We start from the raw sequence: 21,283 nt of genomic DNA on the forward strand, positions 1-21,283 counted from the left end.
TCATTCACATTTACCTGCCGCATATCGTCGACTGTTTCCTTCAGGTGAGTGCGGGTGTTGTTGTCGTTCAGGTCATCAGCCGCCGCCTGTGTATGTTTGTGTGTATCGCTCGTCATATACTTTATTATTGATGTTACTAGATGAACAAGCATAGTAATTTTGTACACACACACACACACACACACACACACACACACACACACACTTATGCATATAGCTGGCAAATAAACAAGAGCTTGATACAAATATTCCAATACCTAAAAAAGTCAGTTATTTATTGGCTGTATGTTACACAATAGTTACTGTCGATCATCAGGTTTGCGTGTTAGTGGTTGCCTCCTTAGGCAGTTGGCGGCGAGGTCTTGTTGATTGGGATATAAAATATTTATCAGAAAGAGGAAAAAAATATTCACACATTTGTTTTCTTTTTGTTATGATTCTAGTTCACTCATAGCTGCTCGTGTACAACTGAACGAGTTACATGAACCAGAACAGGGATCGCCGCGTGCAGGTCTGGCGACATTTTGCAGCTTCCTTATTTCCTCATATTTTTTTTATATTATGGAACAATTTCTTGATATGACGAATAGAGAAGGTGTGTGCGAAGTCAGCGTTGCTCAGAGGGACCAGCATCTCGGCACACCAGACAACAAGCCCGGCAGTCAGACCCCCATTCAGCACTGCGAACACTCCCTGCAACACAACACGGACACAGATGCACACTTGTTGCTTAACTCTTCCTGCGATATGTAACAACACTGAAACAATGTGTGAAATCTTCATAGGCGTCTACAAGAGAGAAAGGGATTAGAAGAATAGATTTATTGCAGTTTCTAGGCAGTGTAATTTTTGGAGGTGGCTGTAGAACAATAAGAAATGACTCAAAGTGATTAGTGGTTGAGGAAAGATGTGTCAACTAGCAGGGAAAGTGTCAAAAATGTGCATCAAACGTTAAAATATTAGTGCACCTTTCGACGCGCTCTCTCACCCATATGTTTGACAGGGAGATGTAAGAAGTAATCATCACTTTCTTGGGAATATTGTCGCACACTGTATTATTCCCAACACTCTCCGACCAGTGTAGCCTTATGCCATTCTCGAATAGCGTCAGGAGACTGGAATGTACGTGGATACTTGCACAGATTACGGATATCATATTGTACAAAGGTTCAGCAGCAGCAATAAATTAATAAATAAATAACAACTGCTTTCAACTTTCACATCTGTCGTTCTTCGTGTTTGCGTGAGTCGTAATATAAAACAGATCTTTACTTTACGTATCCTCAATTGAAATCAATGAGGTGATTTAATGGAAACCTAATCCAGTTTAAACTAATCAACGTAAGGTTTCAATGTTGTCCTATTTTCTTTCAATTTATTTGCATGGAATTCACTGAACGTCCCAACTTCGAAAATAAGCATGAATTGGAGAATAAAAAGTGTGCTTAGTAATGTTCAGAATGTAAACTGCCTTTGAGCGCAGCAATACACACCACTTGTCGATGCCGTACAGGAGAGGGCTTGTCTTCTGCACCACCATGGAGCAGGGAAGCGGCAGATAGCTTTCTCTTGATCTGTAGAAGTCACACCGACCTTCGAGAGAGAGAGAGAGAGAGAGAGAGAGAGAGAGAGAGAGAGAGAGAGAGAGAGAGAGAGAGAGAGAGAATATCTACAACATGTCACCCACGTGTGCCCCAAAAACGTATCACATAGTACCGTTCCGAGAGAAGTCCAGAGACAAGCGTCGCCTGTGGTTGACGTCGAGGTCCACGAGGACGTGGTGGCCGGCCCTCACCAGGGTGTCCAGGCTCCCCGGCAACTGGGAGTGCGTGAGAAAGTTGAGGCGACCCTTGTCTTCTAGCTTAGCTATCTCGCGGAACACTCCAAATTTGACCTCCTGCGAAAAGAGCGGCAATATTTTATACTCGTGAGGAGCTGCCAGGAAGTGCTGGTCGCGGCGCTGCTGACTTGGCATGGGTGGATATCTTGGCACGTTTGAGTAATGTTTACCGTGTCAAGTGTTTCAGACTGAGCATGAAACTGTGTTCGCGCATTACCCTGAGTGACTGCTCGAAAGTCGAATGTTTCTGAGCTATTACGGCCACGCGGTCGTTGTCAACAATGTCCTGCAGAGTCTGGAAGGGCTGAGGAACGTATCTCACTGCCAAAAGGGATACGAGGTTCCCTGCATAACTCTTCGTCAGCACCAGCGTCATCAGTATCCACAGCCCCAGCACCAGACGCTCCCACCACCACCACTCCGCGGGCCACACCACGTCTGCGTTGGGAGTGAGTGAGGCAGAGTTAGTCTTCATTATGGCACGACTGCTGCTCCCTGAGAGCACGGAAACCATCAAGACACAAGGCAGCACCCAACAGGAAGGGTCCAGCACGGTCCCCGAGGCCTCACCTTGCTGAAGGAGGACGCGCACAGGGCTAAAGGTGTTGGCGGACCAGCCGCCTCGGAGGAGCGACCTGCAGGGCAGGCAGGTAGGAAACAAATGCAGGACGAAGAGCACCCCCAGCAGCGCCGCAAGGGTGACTGCCCACACCAGGGGCGTGAGGGGCAGCAGGAAGCCCCACGGGTCAATCTTGAGTCCCGTCAGGCCGCTCAGTATCCTCACCTCTACAATGCCATACACTGCTGAGGGGTCCACCGCCTCGTTCCGTGCAGGATTTAGTGCGAATGGTGCCGGTGAGAAGTCTGCCTCCTGCAAAGTAAACACACAGGTGAACAATGATGGAGTGCTGTGTACAATCAAAGTATGTTTATGTTCTGTCGTGCTAATCGTTTGTGCATTAACAAGAGCCAATAAATACTTCCTGGTGCTTGGCGTACATGAACATCAATGCCGCCTGAGAGGCATGAAGGAAAATAACACGAAATGCGCTGCCCAGCGAACACTGCTTATAGAAAACGTGCAGCAGCTTTGGAACAAGAAAGGCAAGCCCTAGAATCATACGGGATCCTTCCCATTCTCAAGTATCTATTTTATTTATTTTTTTATTTCAACACCAGTTGGCGATCGTTCTTGGATGGACAAATATACAGACAGATGGAGAGCTCTTGGTATACTGCAAACAACGACCATCGGCTCACCTCCCGCACTACCATGCCCATCATGCCGGTCCAGGAGCCATTGGGCAGCTTGGTGCCGAAGGTTCTCTCAGGAGACAACACGTACCTGTACCTTAACCAGAGACTTAAGTATAAGTTACAGCATAATTCAGAGTATGAGTATTATAGAGTTTCATGATATAGGTAGTACTATAGAGTTTTACTGGAGTATAATACCAAATACAAACTTACTTGAAGTTCATCGCCTTGGCGAAGTACGTTACAAAATTGTTCAAGAACCCCGTGAGGAGCAGGCGGCGTCCGCCAGGCTCTTGCGGGTCGTCCACCCACGTCAGTGTGTGGTAGGGCAGGAACTCCACCGCCACGGTGAGTGTCGGCGGAGTCGTGAACCTGCAGCGGGGCGCGTCCTTTGTAATGAAGAATCAAGATGTACTGATCATGTTGAATCTTCAGAACGTAAAGCGTGAAGAAGGAATCAGAGTTTTACCAACACAGAGAACTTATCGGGGAAGAGCGACACGTGGGAGGCGAGAGTCAGCCTCCCGTGAGGCGTCCAAGTGGCCACCCTCAGGGGCCTGCTGGCGGGGGCGCTGTACGGCTGCCACACCAGCACGTTCACTTTACTGCACGATTATATTATTTCACTTTAGGATGATTACCAAAACCAACAAAAGTATACTGTGTGATTGGTCTGAATGAGGCATTCCTGCGATACATTTCAGTGTGGAGGACACTCCATTACGGTGCTGAAGAGCAAAAGTTTGGTAAAAAAAAAGTTAACTTATGTTTGCCTCTAAATCTTACATTCAATTCAAGTTATAGCATTCGTAATACAGCAAAAGACACGTCTAGATTTATTCAGTCACCTGACATCCTCCTTGCCCTTCTGTACGTGTAGCAGCATGGCGTTCCTGTTGGAGAGAAGGCCGTGCAGGCCGCCAAGGTGGCTGAGAGGGAGGCGAGTGAGGACAAGGATCCTCGTGGACCATCTGAGGGCCTGACGTCTAAGTGACAGGTGAGCGAAGGCGGCGAGGAAGGCTGGGTCATCACTCACCACCACCACCACCAGGCAGTGCCACGTCTCTCCCATCTGTTGGGGATTAAAGACTTACGAATATTATAAATATATATCACAATGTATAAGAATCATTACAGTAATGCATTTTTGGGTCATTAACCTGCCTGGCGGATCTTTTCGGCCGTGTGCCTGAGGTTGGTCTGCGATGTGTTGCCGCGCACGTTGCCGGCACCCGCCGCTTGTAACACAGCCAGCCCTCGCGGTGCCTGCAGCATTACTCCTTCCTGAACGAGACCCCACAGAGGAAGGATAATATGTATTACAGTGTATGATACTTTCATGACTCAAATATATCTTGAAAGAAAACGGGGTTCGAGATTTACCTCTTGGGTGTCAGTGACGAGCACTGCCGTGTGCTGGCACGGCGAGTGTGCTGCGAGGACCGACGCCGCCGCCGCCCTCAGCGCCTGCGACGCTTGGTCGTCTTGAAGTGGGAGATTACAGCACAACGTTATCTTGCACTTGTATTTCCATTTACTTCATTTAAGGCAAGTTAATGTATTCTAGTTAGATGATGGGAGGCCTGTGAGCTCACCTGGCAGCAGAGTGTGCTGAGCAACGGTGCGGTGGAACAGGCCCACCACGAGGAGCACCACGGCGGGCGCCATCGCCGCCTCGCCGCCGCAGTGACAGTTAGGAACAGAATTGTACACTTTTCCTCTGCACCAGCACGTGAACCAGCCAGCAGACTCTTGCCTATACAGATAATTTGGCTTAGCCAAAATTCACTAACATCTTCACTCTTTCAATAAGGTCACATTGTTTCACTGTAATTGCTGGATGATCATTTGTTCTTATAATAATATGAATGAGTCATTATGGCACATTCCGTCAAAGAGTATTTATTGTGTTGTACAGCGTGAAGTGGGAGACAGCTTCCCTCATTAAGCAGTGGCTCACCGCACATAGTTCAAAAGCAGGTCAGGAATTCATCGGCTCTCACAGCAGCGCGTCAGACAGCGCTGCGATGCGCTCCTTTACATAAACAAACTCATTGCTACGAAAAAATATAACAATAAAATTCCCGTCGAGAAAGATTTTGCATCCCGAAGAATTTTAAATATTACGAGAAATTTGAAGGACTTTAGTCTGAATACATTTCCCTTCCTGGCACGTAAAGACACAATACCATCAATGGAACACTGCGGAAGAGTGAATTAATCATGAAAACTCCAAGCTCTCTAAGACAGAAACTTTTAGAAATGGGTGAACAAAGTTTACTGAATTTTTTTCCGATCAAACACGTTGCCCTCCTCCTTCCACCGATGGATCCAGCGACACACCGTGGAGGAGCTCACGCCAGTCTCCCTCGCGATGCTGCGGATGGACCAGCCGCCAATCCACAGGAGCACAAACACTTTGCGTTCCGACAGACTGGTGGGCTTGGTGTGGCATCGCTTCACCACCCACTGCATGCGTCCATCAACGTGCCTGAGGAGCAGCATGCTACAGACAGATGTCCTCTGGCTCTGCCTTACGAGGAAAAAAGCCTCATTATAATTCTGAGCGACGAGGAAAAATGACAAATTTTATTATCTTTGAATATCTTGTGTTGATTTATGTTGATTGTTACAGTAAGTGATTAGCGGAGGGATTTGTCTCCCGAAGGATTTTTAAGCCTTATGTGAGTTTTTTTTTTTTTTCCCCTATATTCGTACACCATTAGAAATTATTTTCCTCCTATGAGAATCTTTCCTCTTTTTTTTTTCTTTTTCAGGTGGTCCCGTTAGTGGTTGCCACAGCGGTCACGCGTCACCACATTACTGTCTTGTGTGTCCTCTGTATCACTGTGTTACTTTGCTACAGCGATGATATCAGTCGGGAAGTGCCTCAGGTGAAAGAATTGTTTAGCTTCTCTTTCTCTCCTCGGAAGGACATTTTGACTCAAGATTTCTCCCTAATTTGCACAACGTAAAACTTCTACATGCTTTGAAAATATCGTTCTAACTTTAAGAAAACAATATAGATGAAAGAATTTAACATTTGCCATTTCTTTTGAGTTTGAAAATTGTTAACCCTTTAACTGCCCTTGGTGCACCTTCCCCTAATTACCAGTCACTCTGAGACATCTTTACTTGTTCTACAGCCATTTCCAATCTTTGAGCTGGGAAGAAATTGCAAAATGTGTTCTCTTTCATCGCTAACTTTGTTTTAGATACTTGTAAAGAGACTTCACGCATTGCTGCTGGTGCTGCTAACTGTTTTGTGTCGTAGTGAAAGCGTTAACTGTCTCTACCTCTGCATGAAGATCCTGAACTCTGAAGAAGAGGTACGGCGATGTAGATCCACGCTTGAAGACCAGCAGGCGGGAGGTGAAGGCGCCGCCTCCCTGCCCTTCTTCATATAACGTTTAGTGACAGGCGCACCCAGGGCTGTCTGGCTCGTGGGTGGGAGGGGAGGACCTGGGTCACCCTTACTTGTTTATTGACGTGATTCTGTTCCAGTGCATCTAATCGTGTCCAAAAATTACTGTCAGGTGAGCTCACTTATCTAATTACGTAATCTTACATAGATAGATAGACAGATAGATAAAGAGAGATAGGTAGATAGATAGATAGACAGACAGATAGACAGATAGATAGAAATACAGATAGATAGATAGATAGATAGATAGATAGATAGATAGATAAAGTGATGCATTGATAAATAGATAGGTAGGCAGATCGATAGGTAAGTGGATAGATAGACACTGAATGCACGAAGTAAATACTATACATAGGGAGAAAAAGAGACATTCGTTTCCATATAATTTTATGAGTCGAGGGGTTACTGGGAAGCCGCCGTGGGAAACTCTACACAAAGGCAGCAACCCGTGGCGATGCTCAGGAGCAGCTCAGCACTCCAGACCAGCAGCGCGGCAGTCAGACCCCCGGCCAGCACCGCGAACACCCCCTGCAAGAAAAGGAAACTAAGGCAGAGGATTTTTTTTTCATAGAAATTTCTTGATATGAGTTGTCTTGTAATTATTATTTTTTTCTTATTTACAGTACTAGAATTTCTATAACGTTTCTTGTTCTCGCTACGTTATGAGTCAGGAGGTAGAGTTAAGAGGAAGGACATAGAAGAAGAATGGGATAGGAGGTGGAGGTGAAGGAATAAGGTTTTATAAGTACAGAGGAAGCCTTAAATCAATAGGTTTTGCATGGTATGTTGTCTCTCACCCATATGTTGGAGACAGAGATGTGTGAAGTAACCAACACCTTCTTCGGAATGCTGTCACACATTGTCAGATTCGGCACGTCTTCCATCCAGTACTTGGTTAAGCCGTGTTCGTTCAGCGCCATGAGTCTGGAAGGTTGTCTAACGATATAGTAATGTTTTCATTCGGTCACGTGAAGTGTGCAGTGTATATTTGTTGTCTGTAATTTACATACACTCGACCTACCTTTTATCGAAGCCATGCGCGAGAGGGCTCATCTTTTGAGTCATCATGACGGCTGGGTGAGCCATGAACCTGTCTTTTGATAGGTAAAAGTCACACCGACCTGAGAGAGAGAGAGAGAGAGAGAGAGAGAGAGAGAGAGAGAGAGAGAGAGAGAGAGAGAGAGAGAGAGAGAGAGAGAGAGAGAGAATGTTATAACTGAAAGAAAACAATTCTGAGGCCTCACCATCATGCGGGGAGAACAGTCACAGAGTAACAACAGCCAACAAGGCGAGGGGCATCACCGCGAGGCACCAAGCAACACTCACCTTCCCGAGAGAAGTCTAGAGCAACGTGGTTCCTCAGGAGCACGTCAGTCTCCACGAGCACATGGTGTGCTGCCCGCACCAGAGTGTCGATGCTCTCTGGAATTTTAGTCTGTATGTGAAACTTAAGGCGACCGACATCTTCCAGCTCCGCCACCTCCCGAAACACACCGTCTTTGACATCCTGAAGCGGCAAGAAAGGGAAGTACATATCACATAAAAAGGCCGTAAATGTTGATTGTCAATGTTCGGAGACAGCTACAAAAAAATCGTATTGCACAACGTTTTTCCCCATAATATACTTGTAGATTACCCTCAGAAACTGTTCGTAACTGGACAATTTTTGCCATATCATGACCACGCTCGGGTGGTCCAGGACGTCCCTCAGAGTCTGGAAGGGCTGTGGCACGTATCTCACGGCTAGCAGGGACATGAGGTTACCGGCGTAGCTCCTCGTCAACACCAGTGTCGTCAGCATCCACAACCCCAGCACCAGACGCTCCCACCACCACCACTCCGTGGGCCACACCACGTCTGCGTTAGGAGTGAGTGAGGCAGAGTTATTAGGGCACGACTGCTGCTCCCTGAGAGCACGGAAGCCTTCAAGACGCAAGGCAGACCCCGGCAGAAGGGGCCCAGCACGGTCCTCGAGGCCTCACCTTGCTGCAGGAGGACGCGCACAGGGCTGAAGGTGTTGGCGGACCAGCCGCAGCGGAGGAGCGACCTGCCGGGCAGGCAGGATGGAAGCAACTGCCGGACGAAGAGAACCCCTAGCAGCGCCGTCAGGGTGATTGCCCACACCAGGGGCGTGAGGGGCAGCAGGAAGCCCCACGGGTCAATCTTGAGTCCCGTCAGGCCGCTAAGTATTCTCAGGCCTCCCTGGGTGTACTCTGTGGTAGCCTGGGCGGCCTCAGCGCGCACAGAGCTCAGCACAAACGGTCCTGGTGAGAAGTCTGCTTCCTGCAGTGAATTTATTGGAGTGAATCGGATAAGCCGTTATCAAATTAATGAAAACTGACCCTTGACAAAGTTTTCTGTTAAATCATTAGAAGATTAACACCACGAGATAGTGCTCACCTCCCGCACCAGCATGCCCATCATGCCGGTCCAGGAGCCGTCAGGCAGCTTGGTGCCGAAGGTTCTCTCGCGGGACACTACATACCGGTACCTGGATGACAGTATGTAATGACAACATATTTGCACATACATATTGTCTGACGATGCGTGTGGGAATGGCCTAAATGTTTTTCAGACAACAGTTGAACATTACTTTGAATGACTTGGCAATACCACAAGCTTACCTGAAGTTCATCGCCTTTGCGAAGTAGGTTACGAACTCGTTCAGGAAACCAGTGAGTTCCAAGCGGCTGCCATCAGGGGTGTCAGAGTCTTTAACCCACGTCAGCGTGTGGTGGGGCAGGAACTCCACCGCCACAGTGAGGGTTGGCGGTGAGCTGAACCTGCGCCACGGAGAGATGAGAATAGTGCAGCCCATCAGTTTAGGAGTGAATCACAAATAACTCTTCTTTTGAAAACTGTTATGCACTCGTGGTGAACCATGAGAACCAATGGTAGATAACAGTAATACACACACATAAAACTTATCGGGGAAGAACGACGTGTGGGTCAGCCTCACGTGCGGCGTCCAGGTGGCCACCCTCAGGGGCGTGCTGGTGGGGGCGCTGTACGGCTGCCACACGAACACGTCCACCTCACTGCTGCGATACATGATATGGCTTTGGCTGATGCAGCTCACTCTTAGTCCTCACTGTCAAACAGATCATATCAAGTAGACCGCTCTGGACTGGCCTTGATTTTGTGATTGTGTCCAAGATGTGCATCTTGTCACATTACGGTGTTACTTACCATCTGTCAGCCTCCTCGCCCTCCTGTACGTGCAGCAGCATAGCGTTCCTGTTGGAGAGAAGGCCATGCAGGCCGCCAAGGTGGCTGAGAGGGAGGCGAGTGAAGACGAGGATCCTCGTGGACCACCTGAAGGCGTGACGCCTGAGTGACAGGTGAGCGAAGGCGGCGAGGAAGGCTGGGTCATCACTCACCACCACCACCACCAGGCAGTGCCACGCCCCTCCCAGCTGTGGAGTTACAGGTTTATGAGGATTCAAAGACGCATTTAACCACAGCATCACGAATACGTTAAGTAAAGCAGTACGTTTCATCCGTTATGTAAACATGACCTACCTGACGAAGCTTGTCGACAGTCATCCTCAGGTATACCTCTGTTGTGTTGCTTCCCTGATGGTTCCCTTCCATATGAAATACGGTGACGCCCCGCGGCGCGTGCACCGCCTCTACCTCCTGAAGGAGGCGTTTCGTCTGAATGAAAAGTTCCCATGCTATAATATTCAGTGATATATTCTTTACAGTTTGCCAGAAAAATATGCCTCACAAGTCACCTGTGTTCCGTCAGTGAGCAGCAGCGTGGTGTGTGCGCACGGGGAGTGTGCTGCGAGGACCGATGCCACCGCCTGCACCGCCACCGGCTTTGTAGTTCCTTTCGAAAAAAGAGTATCATTAACAATATATTTAAAGTTTGTTCACGAACAAGATTATTTAATGGATTTTGGTGCAACAATGTAAAGCAATTTTGTCCTCACCAGGGAGGAGAGACATCAGGTCCGCCCTCAGGATACCGGTGAGCAGCAGAAGCCGCAGCAGCACCAGTTGTAGTGCTAATTTCTTCATGGCCCCACAACTCTAACAACTGTGAACAAATTGCTAACAACAGCTTGAAGTCTTTTAAGATAAAGATGTCATTTGATTCCAGCTTGGGAAATTAAATTGAAAAGTTACATTAGATAATGATGAACATCTATGAACCGTCCTCTCCTTCATTCTCCCTACAAATAAGCATTTACCAACTTTCGTATTCCCTTTATGCTGAAAGTCTCTTGAGAGGGGAGTGAAGTTATCTGCATCACACCACTGGCTTTTAGTCATCTGGATTCTACAGAGTTTTTTTTTTTTTTTTTCATTACACAAATATGGTTAGCACTTGTGAGGCACGTGAATGAGACCACAACTTTGGTGAGAATATGAAGCAAAACAAGCATTTTGTTTGGTGAAGCATGAACATAAAACAATTCTTCCAACTTGGTAAGCAGACGGCGTGTTCCTCACATCAGGGGCCGCGGGGTGACAAATCCTGCTGAACTTTTTCCGATCAAACACGTTACCTTCCTTCCTCCACCGCTTGATCCACCGACACACCGTGGAGGAGCTCACGCCAGTGTCCCGCGCGATGCTGCGGATGGACTTGCCGCCAACCCACTGGAGCACGAACATGCTGCGCTCCGTCAGGCTGGTCGGCATGGCGGGGAAGCGCCTCACCGTGCACTCATCCACCCCTCTGTGCTGCGTGGCTAGCTGTGCAGCATCAGTGGCGTCCTGTGACTCTGCTTCACGAAGGGAGGCCCTACTCATAGTGTTGCCTCGTTCCTTCTACCTCTGATTTGCCACAATAAAACCACTTGTACTTGATAATATGTTTCTAGAAATTAAAAATACCTGCCTTACTGCTGCATAAACAAAAGTGGTTGCGTGCAGCCAGGAAAATGACATTTACCCACCACAAAATCCTTAATCTTACAATGTTCATCTGCAATATTTTGTGTTAAAGATAAGGGACGCCTCTTGTCAAACACAAGTTTCACCTCTACTTGAAGATAAAAGTGTGTGTTTCTGTCACCGAGGAAATGTTCATCAGGAACAACAACACACCAGGAGGCAGGCGAGCACTGGAGGCGTTGTGTTGCTGCCGTGCTTGATAAAGTGCCTCACGTTGACATGGGCCAGGCTGGGCCGAGAAGAGTGTGCGCATCCGTGCTTGCTTGCTGGGCTGGTATTTACCTGTCAAGGAGCAAACTTGGTTTTTATTTTTATTCTGTGTGTGTGTGTGTGTGTGTGTGTGTGTGTGTGTGTGTGTGTGTGTGTGTGTGTGTGTGTGTGTGTGTGTGTGTGTCGATATAAGATCAGTTTAGTCCATATTCTTTATTCACATTGAAAAAATGTACAGCATTATCGTTAAACACATAAGTAAAATTGTAAAATATTAAAAGTACGCAAAGGTAATATAGTACATAATAAGCACATGTTCACTAAGTACATAGTGAATTGATCATCATCTTGATTCTATTGGCAGAAAGTATAGCGAATCATCTTTTCACTTGCATGGGTTGTTAAATTATACATTTCCACATTTTTCCCCCCTGCGCACGTTGTTCCGTAGTGCACAGTAACGAGGGGAGGAGGGCAGGAGGGAAGGAAGGAATGGCTGAATGAGTGAACGAGTCGGTGAAGTATTCGAATATGTTACAAAGAGGGGTAACAATAAGAACAACGAAAATTGTTGCCTGTGATAGTGGAAGAAGTGAATGAGAAGTTCAGATCTGGAGGACACGAATAAAAATGAGAAATTGTGTGGTGACGAACGTATTCTGGGAAGTTGTGGAGTACCTTGAAGTAGAGAGGCTTAGATCAACGGAACTTGTTAGAATTCTTTGCCTTTCAATTTTGATTAGCCTACTTACCGATAGTTGCAGTTCAAGATAAGCATTTATTAATTTCATATCATTCTTGCTAATTCACCATTATACCATCAAGACCCCTCAGCCTTGTTTGATTAACAGTAAGACCTAAACTACTAGGGTAACTAACTATCTAGGCTCGTTTGCTGATAAAGTTATGTAGATAACTATGAAAACTAAATATGGCGTAGATTTACATTAATGATATTAGTACCATAGTTGATATAGTAATTGATTTAATATAGTAATTGACTTTCCCAGCCTTAATTTTTAGTGTTCTATTTCAGTTGCCAGACATGAAGTGGAACTCGCCTGGAATGGTCACCCGTCGCGGCGGCTGTCCAGGCGTCAGGGGACTGTTAATAATCAAGACCTCGTTGACGAAGATTTGTGACGAAGGTTCGATCGAGCATACTTATATGAAGGTATTATATGAAGTTTAAAGTTTTGTTTAGTTAAGGCGGTCTTGTTTTCTCCGTTATTTCTCCGTTACTTGCATACTTTTTAACTTGAATTTCTGGTAACAAGCAAAATATTGTATATATATATATATATATATATATATATATATATATATATATATATATATATATATATATATATATATATATATATATATATATATATATATATATATATATAAATATTAAATGTCGTTTATAATAATAATGATAATAATAATAATAATAATAATAATAATAATAATAATAATAATAATAATAATAATAATAATGATAATGACTAGGTAAAAAGAAAAGGGGGAAAAAAACACAGATAGAAAGACATACTCGTACGTATATATAGCTTTATTGTTTCATAAATACATAGATGCATAGACACAAAGATAGACAAGCAGTGAGGGATAAACCGGTACTCCCGTTTTATTCATTAGCAAATCCATTAATGACCCTGTGAAACTGTGGGCGGGGGAGAGTGAGTGAATCTTCCTAGCGGCGGCACGTGAGCTCCATGCACCACACCACCAGGGCGGCACTCAGACCCCCACCCAATAACACAAACACTCCCTGCAACACAACACACAGAATAGTCTCACATGCAGGTTCTTTAAGTAGTGATGTTACATGGTTTCAGTATTTGCAGAGTATGTAGTCACCCAGGTATTAGGAATTATTCTCTCAGCCAAATTAAGACATTACACTTTCAGCCAAATTAAGACATTACACTGTCAGCCAAATATCAGTGCCCTCCTCTCACCCAGATGTTAGAGACAGAGATAGATGACATAACCAACGTCTTTTTGGGAATGTTTCCACACTCGGTAAAATTTGCAGTGTTCTCAGTCCCAAGCTCAAATAAACCGTGTTCCCTAAATTCCAGAGCTCTGAAATAATAACATTAATAATCAACACTCAGTGAAAATATTAAAAATAATAGGTGTGATTCAGTATTTCCATCAATTAACAAACCAATGTACTGACCTCTTGTTGAATCCATGGACGAGAGGATTGGTCTTCTGGCTTACCATCCCGAATGAGGAAGGAAAAAGCCCATCCCTGGAGAGGTAAAAGTCACACCGCCCTAGAGAGAGAGAGAGAGTGAGTTCATTGTTACTCACTTTTCATATGGTTTTTAATGTTTTTGCGTTCAGTTTCCCCAAAGGCTGTTTGGGCGAGCACGAAGAACGAAGGAATTTGGTTTTGTCGTCTGGGAACTATTACCGCGAGTGGATGCCCTTCCTAACCTCAGACACTGGCCAGGAGACTTCTTTACTTAACCTATCACCACACGCCACCACCACAGTTCTTGCAAAGTCCATCCTACCATTTCTCCACTGACATCATCATTATCAGAGGATTCCAAAGGAACCTTATATTTCCACGCATACCTTTTTCTGTGAAGTCTGAAGTAACGAGTGTCTTCAGAGAGCTCTCAGCATCGAGAAGCACGTGGCCGCCCGCCCTCACCAGGGTGTCGAGACTCTCCTTATAGCGCGCCTGTGTGTGGAACTCCAGGCGACCCTCCTTCTCCAGCCCGGCCACCTCTCGCATCTCCCCGAATGTGGCGTCCTTCAGGGAGAGGAAGGACGCTCAGCAGTGTGTGTGTGTGTGTGTGTGTGTGTGTGTGAGTTGGACGGGAGGCAGAGCACACTTGTCAGGTTAGGTATCTCTTGAGGCACAAATAACCTGCAATGTTGCTATTATTGTTATTATCATTATAATTGTTGTTGTTATTTTTGTCGTTGTTGTTTTTGTTGTTGTTGTGTTGTTGTTGTCTTGTGCAGCGAGGCCGCGGAAGGAGTCATGCAGTTAGCAAGACCAGAAAAACAGTTAGCGTGAAAATAGCAGTGTACAGCCTTTATTCGAAATCGTTGTGTATGTAAAGTAGTGAAAATTACATTTTCCCATATAAATATGAACTTCAATGCCTCAAAATAGAGAAAAGTTCTTCCTGATGAAAATTTACATTACCATTGTGTGCGAGCATTACCCTGACAAGCTGTTCGTAACTGGAATACTTCTGCCAGATCATGACCACGCTTGGGTGGTCCAGGACGTCCCTCAGAGTCTGGAAGGGCTGCGGCACGTATCTCACGGCCAGCAGGGACATGAGGTTGCCGGCGTAGCTCTTAGTCAGCACCAGCGATGTCAGCATCCACAGCTCCAGCACCAGACGCTCCCACCACCACCACTCCGCGGGCCACACCACGTCTGCGTTGGGAGTGAGTGAGGCAGAGTTAGTCTTCATTAGGGCACGACTGCTGCTCTCTGAGAACATGGAAACCTTCAAGACGCGAGGCAGCATCCGGCAGGAAGGGTCCAGCGCGGTCCCCGAGGCCTCACCTTGCTGCAGGAGGACGCGGACAGGGTTGTAGGTGTTGGCGGTCCAGCCGCCGCGAAGGAGCGACCTTCCGGGCAGGCAGGATGGGAACAGCTTCAGGATGAGTAGCACCCCCAGCAGCGCCGCCAGGGTGACTGCCCACACCAGGGGCGTGAGGGGCAGCAGGAAGCCCCACGGGTCTGTCTCTAGTCCAGTTAGACCGCTAAGTATTTTTACGCTTGCATGGAAGAGCGCATATGTGTAATCGACAGCTTCGTATCGAACGTGACTGAATGCGAAAGGCCCCGGTGAAAAATCCGCTTCCTGTAATATATATATATATATATATATATATATATATATATATATATATATATATATATATATATATATATATATATATATATATATATATATATATATATATATATATATATATATATATATATGTATGTAAAGTGTGAAGATTAAAAAATCTATACATTAATAAAAGTGCGGAGTGGCTGCCGCTCACCTCTCGCACCACCATGCCGATCATGCCGGTCCAGGAGCCGTCCGCCATTCTGCTGCCGAAGGTTCTCTCGGGGGACAACACATACGTAGTTCTGATCCGTTGCATATAGTGAAAAATTTATGTTGTCAGATTTATAGAATGCAATAATAACAGTCACATTTCAAGGTCTGTTTGTGAACGATGAAATAAGCAAATGAAAAACCTGTTACAAGTGAACTGATGCACAACATTTTTGTAACACACGGGACTCACTTACGTGAAGTTCATTCTTGCAGCAAAGTACTTCACAACGTCACTCATCTGCCCCTTGTATTCCAGGCGACGACCGTCGGGCACGCCCGCGTCGTCGACCCAGGACAAGCTGTGGGCAGGAAGCACCTCCACCACCACCTTCAGGCGCGGCGCGGAGCTGAACCTAAGCGAGTCACGCACTCACTTAGACATTGAAATTTCATTATATCAAGGGCACTCATAACAATGAAAGAACATTTCACAAGTGAGTTACGTACAGCCACAGATATACACACACTGAGAACTTATCGGGGAAGAGCGACATGTGGGAGGCGAGAGTCAGCCTCCCGTGCGGCGTCCAGGTGGCCACCCTCAGGGGCGTGCTGCCGGGGGCGCTGTACGGCTGCCACACGAACACGCCCACCCGCCTGACAGATCTGTAGGTGGACAATAAAACAGCATCACAATGCAGTAGAGAATCTTCGGTGGAATATGTCATTAAAACATACATCAACAAGTTTCCTTGGTTACTAAAGAGCAGTAGTCGTGCTTGAGTGTAACCTGGACGTGGCGGTGGGAAACACTTCACGTCAGGCGTCTGTTACCTGTCTCGCCAACCAGTGTGTTGTAATATCTAGTCCCTTACCTGGAAGTTTTATGATCTTGGATTCGGAGCAGCATGGCGTTCCTGTTGGAGAGAAGGCCATGCAGGCCGCCAAGGTGGCTGAGAGGGAGGCGAGTGAGGACAAGGATCCTCGTGGACCACCTGAGGGCGTGACGCCTGAGTGACAGGTGAGCGAAGGCGGCGAGGAAGGCTGGGTCATCACTCACCACCACCACCACCAGGCACTGCCACGCTCCTTCGATCTAAGAGTTATAGCGTGTCCTTTAAAAAAAAAAAAGATAAGCAGTAAAGCTAATAAACACAGAAACTCATTCACATTTACCTGCCGAATATCGTCGACTGTTTCCTTCAGGTGAGTGCGGGTGTTGTTGTCGTTCAGGCCACCAGCCGCCGCCTGGAAGACGGTAACTCCTCGCGGCGCCTGCACCGCGTCCACTTTCTGCAGGAGATGGCAGGGTGAAAATATACAGATAATATTGTGACCCTTCATAGACTTTCGGGAGTTTGATCAAGAAGAAAGAATAGTGCTGAACCTTGTCTCCGTCAGTGAGCAGCAGCGTGGCGTGGCTGCACGGGGAGTGTGTCCTCAGGATTGACGCAGACGCCGCCACTGCCGCAGCCTTCGTGTTGCCTTGACGGTGAAGATGTAATAAGGTTGTCAGTGAGCGAAATGTCACGCTTTATTTTGGCACGTAATCGTCCACCTGATGTATGAGAAGCACGTGTAGTCTGTAGTAAAGTGGTGTATGTCTCACCTGGGAGGAGGGAGCGCGAAGCCGCTCCCCACGCACAGCTGGCCGTCAGGACGACCACCAGCAGCGACTTCATGACAGCTGCCACAACTACAGCCAAGAAGAAACTGAACCTGTACCTTTTATTGAAAAACACACACACACACACACACACACACACACACACACACACACACACACACACACATATATATATATATATATATATATATATATATATATATATATATATATATATATATATATATATATATATATATATATATATATATATATATATATATATATATATATATATATATTTCCTCTCCGCTTTGATGTTAAGACTACCTTTTTTTTTTATATATGTAAGAGGGAACTCTGGTCTACGGCAACAAGAAGGTTATAAAAAAGGTCCACTGTAGGTGCCATTAACAAGAAAAAGGTAAAAAAGAGGTAAGCTTTTATTGATATCACCAACATCGTCATGAATATACAACCACATAGTAATATAAAGACGACTCAGGTTTTACACACACTATCTTCGTAACAATCAAGTGACATGAAGTGTTCTTACTCAACGTAAAGAACACAGTAATTACCTCTCTTATTTTTAACCATTCATCTCCCTTGTACTCATGTCCACTTCCTTCCTTACAGGCACAGTCTACAGCCCCTGACGCTGGCCATAACCTAGCAGGACAGTCAAGAAACAACGCTGTCAGAAAGGTCAGTATGATCAGTACAGTCGTGGTCAGAAGTCGAGCATCTTTTCCACTTCCACTGTTCTGCTTCTCTCCCTCAGTTCCAAGTCCCTTGAGCTAAGAGTCCACCCATTGCCAGGTTTTGAAGGATTACCAGTATATCAGACAACCAAAGAATGAGAGAGAGAGAGAGAGAGAGAGAGAGAGAGAGAGAGAGAGAGAGAGAGAGAGAGAGAGAGAGAGAGAGAGAGAGAGAGAGAGAGTGAGAGAGAGAGAGTAAACGGTGTGAGAGCAGATGGTTCCTCAGTTTCTTACCACGAGTGTATTGTAATTCATCGGATCTGCCTGCATGAACGTATTGTATGGGTAACTTTTCAGCGGCTTGTGATTGTACACGTTGCCTTCTTGCCTCCACCGGTTGATCCACCTGCAGACTGTGGACGCGCTCACGCCAGACTCCCGAGCGATGGTTCTAGCGGACTTCCCTCTAATCCACATGGACACAAATTTGCTTCTCTCAAAGAGACTGGTGGGGCGGGACGGGTGTCGCTTCATCGTCCACCGGAGGGCGTGGGTGCCTGGTGGTGACCTAAATGTCGTTTGGCTGCGCTGCATCACGAGAGAAAATTTGCACGTGAATTCCAGTTAAGATTTAGAAAATACGTAGCTTTATCATAATAGTTTTTTTTTTTTTGTTCCTATATTTAATAATTTTCCCTTGAAGCTCTTCATTGAAAGTCGTTTTACATCTTATAAAGAAGACGTTCATTAGTTTATTTGTAAAATAAAACCTCTGCTCAGGACAACAGCTGCCTACCGGAAAGAAAACGAGGTTACTTCACTCTCCTTTGCGACGCAGCGCTCGGCACCATCAACATAGAACATTTGGCTCGCCGCTGACACAGATAACATTCAATAGCTCTTCTTCTTCAAGGCTGTAGATTCTTAGAATGTATAAAACTTTCAAAGGGTTAAGAAACTATTAAAGTTATGTGTCAGGTTCATGTTCTTGTTGCAAAGTTGATGCAAGATTCCTGCAGGACATAAGAGTTGTATTATCTAACTGGTACTCGTGTTTCTATGCCCTGCGTCGCAAATTGTGGTTTCGTACTGTAAACACGATTATGAACATTGTTTGAACTCCGCACAAACCATCCATCCAGCGAAATGGATAAAAAAAAAAGTAGATTTTTCATACATTATAGAACCGGGCACCTCAGTGGGCCTCTTTTTATTGCAGTTTCGTTGCCTTTAGCCGGTGCCCCTCCTACATGAAAAAAAAAAAAGGATGTATTACCTTCCTTTCTTGTTAAGGTAAGTGATCGTGTTTGTTAGAAGTGTATCTTTTGAGTGAGTTGTGCAGGTCTGTCTGTGGTTTCCGTCGTTCATGATGAGTTTAGTGTGTATTCTTATGCGACAGAAGCAACATTGTTTCAATGCAACGCCTCCCTTACTAGACGCAGAGATGAATATGAACAGACAATAAACCGGGTATGCACACGATTGTTATTAGAAAACATTACGAAAATTCTCGCAAGTAATAGACAATAAACTGGATTCTTTAACTTTGTGTTTCGGAAATAATACGCGTCTAAAATAAACTGAATTTGCGAACCTTTGTGTTTTAGAAAACATTACACAAATCCAAAATAAATTAATAAACTGCAATTGTGTCTGTAGAGAGCAATGCACGGTACAGTCCCGGTCAGAAATCACGCAGCCTTCCTCATTTGTATTTCATGATTCCTGCAACTTTACGTCGTCAGATCACGTTAAAAAAAGAAAAAAAAAATCAAAGACCGTCAGCAAACTAGAGAACTTAAAACTGAGGAGAACTATTAAAAACATTGCAGGGGAGTGGGACATTGCTCCACAGACCTTACCTCTCAGTGACTGGAGGCTTGCACGGGGACAGCTCACAGGGGAAGCTCAGCGCGACGAGGAGAGCAAGAGGGAACTCACCTGCCGCACATTTACCTCTCTTCTTATAATCCGTGGAGAACAAAGGTGTGTGTGTGTGTGTGTGTGTGTGTGTGTGTGTGTGTGTGTGTGTGTGTGTGTGTTGCCCGTTCATATACTTTGTTATTGATGTTACTTGATGGGCAGGCCTGATAATTTTGTACACACACACACTCGCGCACACACACACATCTGTACATATATTTTTTAAATAAACACGCTCTTGATACTCATTTCGATACCTTAAAAGCCTTACAATATTCATCTGCAATATTTTGTGCTAAAGATAAGGGACTCCTCTTGTCAAACAAAACTTTGTGTTTCTGTCAACGAGGAAATATTCATCAGGAACAACAACACACCAGGAGGCAGGCGAGCACTGGAGGCGCTGTGTTGCTGCCGTGCTTGATAAAGTGACATGGGCCAGGCTGGGCCGAGAAGAGTGTGCGCATCTGTGCTTGCTTGCTGGGCTGGTATTTACCTGTCTAGGAGAAAACTTGGTTTTTATTTTTATTCTGTGTGTGTGTGTGTGTGTGTGTGTGTGTGTGTGTGTGTGTGTGTGTGTGTGTGTGTGTGTTTGTGTGTGTGTGTGTGTGTGTGTGTGTGTGTGTGTGTGTGTGTGTGTGTGTGTGTGTGTGTGTGTGTGTGTGTGTTTTTGTGTTTGTGTTTGTGTGTCGATATAAGATCAGTTTAGTTCAGTATTCTTTATTCACATTGAAAAATGTACAGCATTATCGTTAAACACATAAGTAGAATTGTAAAATATTAAAAGTACGCAAAGGTAATATAGTACATAATAAGCACATGTTAACCAAGTACATAGTGAATTGATCATCATCTTGATTTTATTGGCAGAAAGTATAGCGAATCATCTTTTCACTTGCATGGGTTGTTAAATTATACATTTCCACGTTTTTTTTTTTTTTATTGTGCACGTTGTCCCGCAGTGTAGAGTAACGAGGGGAGGAGGGAGGGAGGGAATGGGTGAATAAGTGAACGAGTCAGTGAAGTATTCGAACATGTTACAAAGGGAGGTAACAATTAGAAAAACAAAAACTTAATCCTTTTGAGATGATTTCTTTGAAGTAGGACAATACAGAAAAAAAGTGAAATTTCTACGGAGGTGGAAGGATACAAGAGCTAGTGGCACTTTGTTGTTTTCCGCCACATCGTTTTCCTTCACTCTAAAATTGTAGTTCAAGTAAAAACTGATCATGTATCTTGCCGCAATATGTTTTGTCGCTACGAAATTTTTGTGTAACTTTCTTAACTGTAGATATCAAACAGCTATCTTATCAAAATGGCCAACTGTCTGATGGGAGATTGCGTGTTAGTGAATGGGGGCGAGCGAAC

At 45.4% G+C, this 21,283-nt stretch overlaps 3 protein-coding genes across 5 annotated transcripts; all 3 read right to left on the bottom strand.

Moving 5' to 3' along the window:
- Positions 1-179: 179 nt before the first annotated feature.
- Positions 180-6,454, bottom strand: LOC135113881 (glutamate receptor ionotropic, delta-1-like). Of its 3 annotated transcripts, none has more exons than XM_064029507.1 (10): positions 6,394-6,454; positions 3,946-4,853; positions 3,571-3,702; positions 3,311-3,469; positions 3,101-3,191; positions 2,058-2,711; positions 1,717-1,897; positions 1,494-1,593; positions 989-1,115; positions 180-693 (listed from the first exon to the last, which is right to left on the bottom strand). In XM_064029507.1, the coding sequence occupies exons 2-10, from the start codon at positions 4,167-4,169 to the stop codon at positions 544-546; spliced, it is 1,818 nt and encodes a 605-aa protein (XP_063885577.1). In that variant the 5' UTR covers positions 4,170-4,853; positions 6,394-6,454; the 3' UTR covers positions 180-543. The 3 variants fall into 3 exon arrangements, with proteins under 3 accessions (XP_063885577.1, XP_063885578.1, XP_063885576.1); XM_064029508.1 differs by lacking the exon at positions 6,394-6,454 and having other exon boundaries at positions 3,946-4,581; positions 4,693-5,680; XM_064029506.1 differs by lacking the exon at positions 6,394-6,454 and having other exon boundaries at positions 3,946-5,680.
- Positions 6,455-7,731: 1,277 nt separating this feature from the next.
- LOC135113882 (probable glutamate receptor) lies at positions 7,732-11,494 on the bottom strand. Its single transcript, XM_064029509.1, has 6 exons — positions 10,460-11,494; positions 9,146-10,356; positions 8,922-9,012; positions 8,504-8,804; positions 8,158-8,378; positions 7,732-8,028 (listed from the first exon to the last, which is right to left on the bottom strand). The coding sequence occupies exons 2-6, from the start codon at positions 9,337-9,339 to the stop codon at positions 7,768-7,770; spliced, it is 1,068 nt and encodes a 355-aa protein (XP_063885579.1). The 5' UTR covers positions 9,340-10,356; positions 10,460-11,494; the 3' UTR covers positions 7,732-7,767.
- Positions 11,495-14,018: 2,524 nt separating this feature from the next.
- On the bottom strand, positions 14,019-17,395 carry LOC135113883 (glutamate receptor 1-like). The gene is made up of 9 exons (XM_064029510.1): positions 17,292-17,395; positions 17,070-17,167; positions 16,859-16,975; positions 16,558-16,778; positions 16,208-16,348; positions 15,937-16,095; positions 15,681-15,771; positions 14,837-15,490; positions 14,019-14,415 (listed from the first exon to the last, which is right to left on the bottom strand). The coding sequence occupies exons 1-9, from the start codon at positions 17,362-17,364 to the stop codon at positions 14,167-14,169; spliced, it is 1,803 nt and encodes a 600-aa protein (XP_063885580.1). The 5' UTR covers positions 17,365-17,395; the 3' UTR covers positions 14,019-14,166.
- Positions 17,396-21,283: the final 3,888 nt, after the last annotated feature.

Source organism: Scylla paramamosain, chromosome 26, assembly GCF_035594125.1.
Source record: "Scylla paramamosain isolate STU-SP2022 chromosome 26, ASM3559412v1, whole genome shotgun sequence".
In the NCBI taxonomy this organism is placed as follows: Eukaryota; Metazoa; Arthropoda; class Malacostraca; order Decapoda; family Portunidae; genus Scylla; species Scylla paramamosain.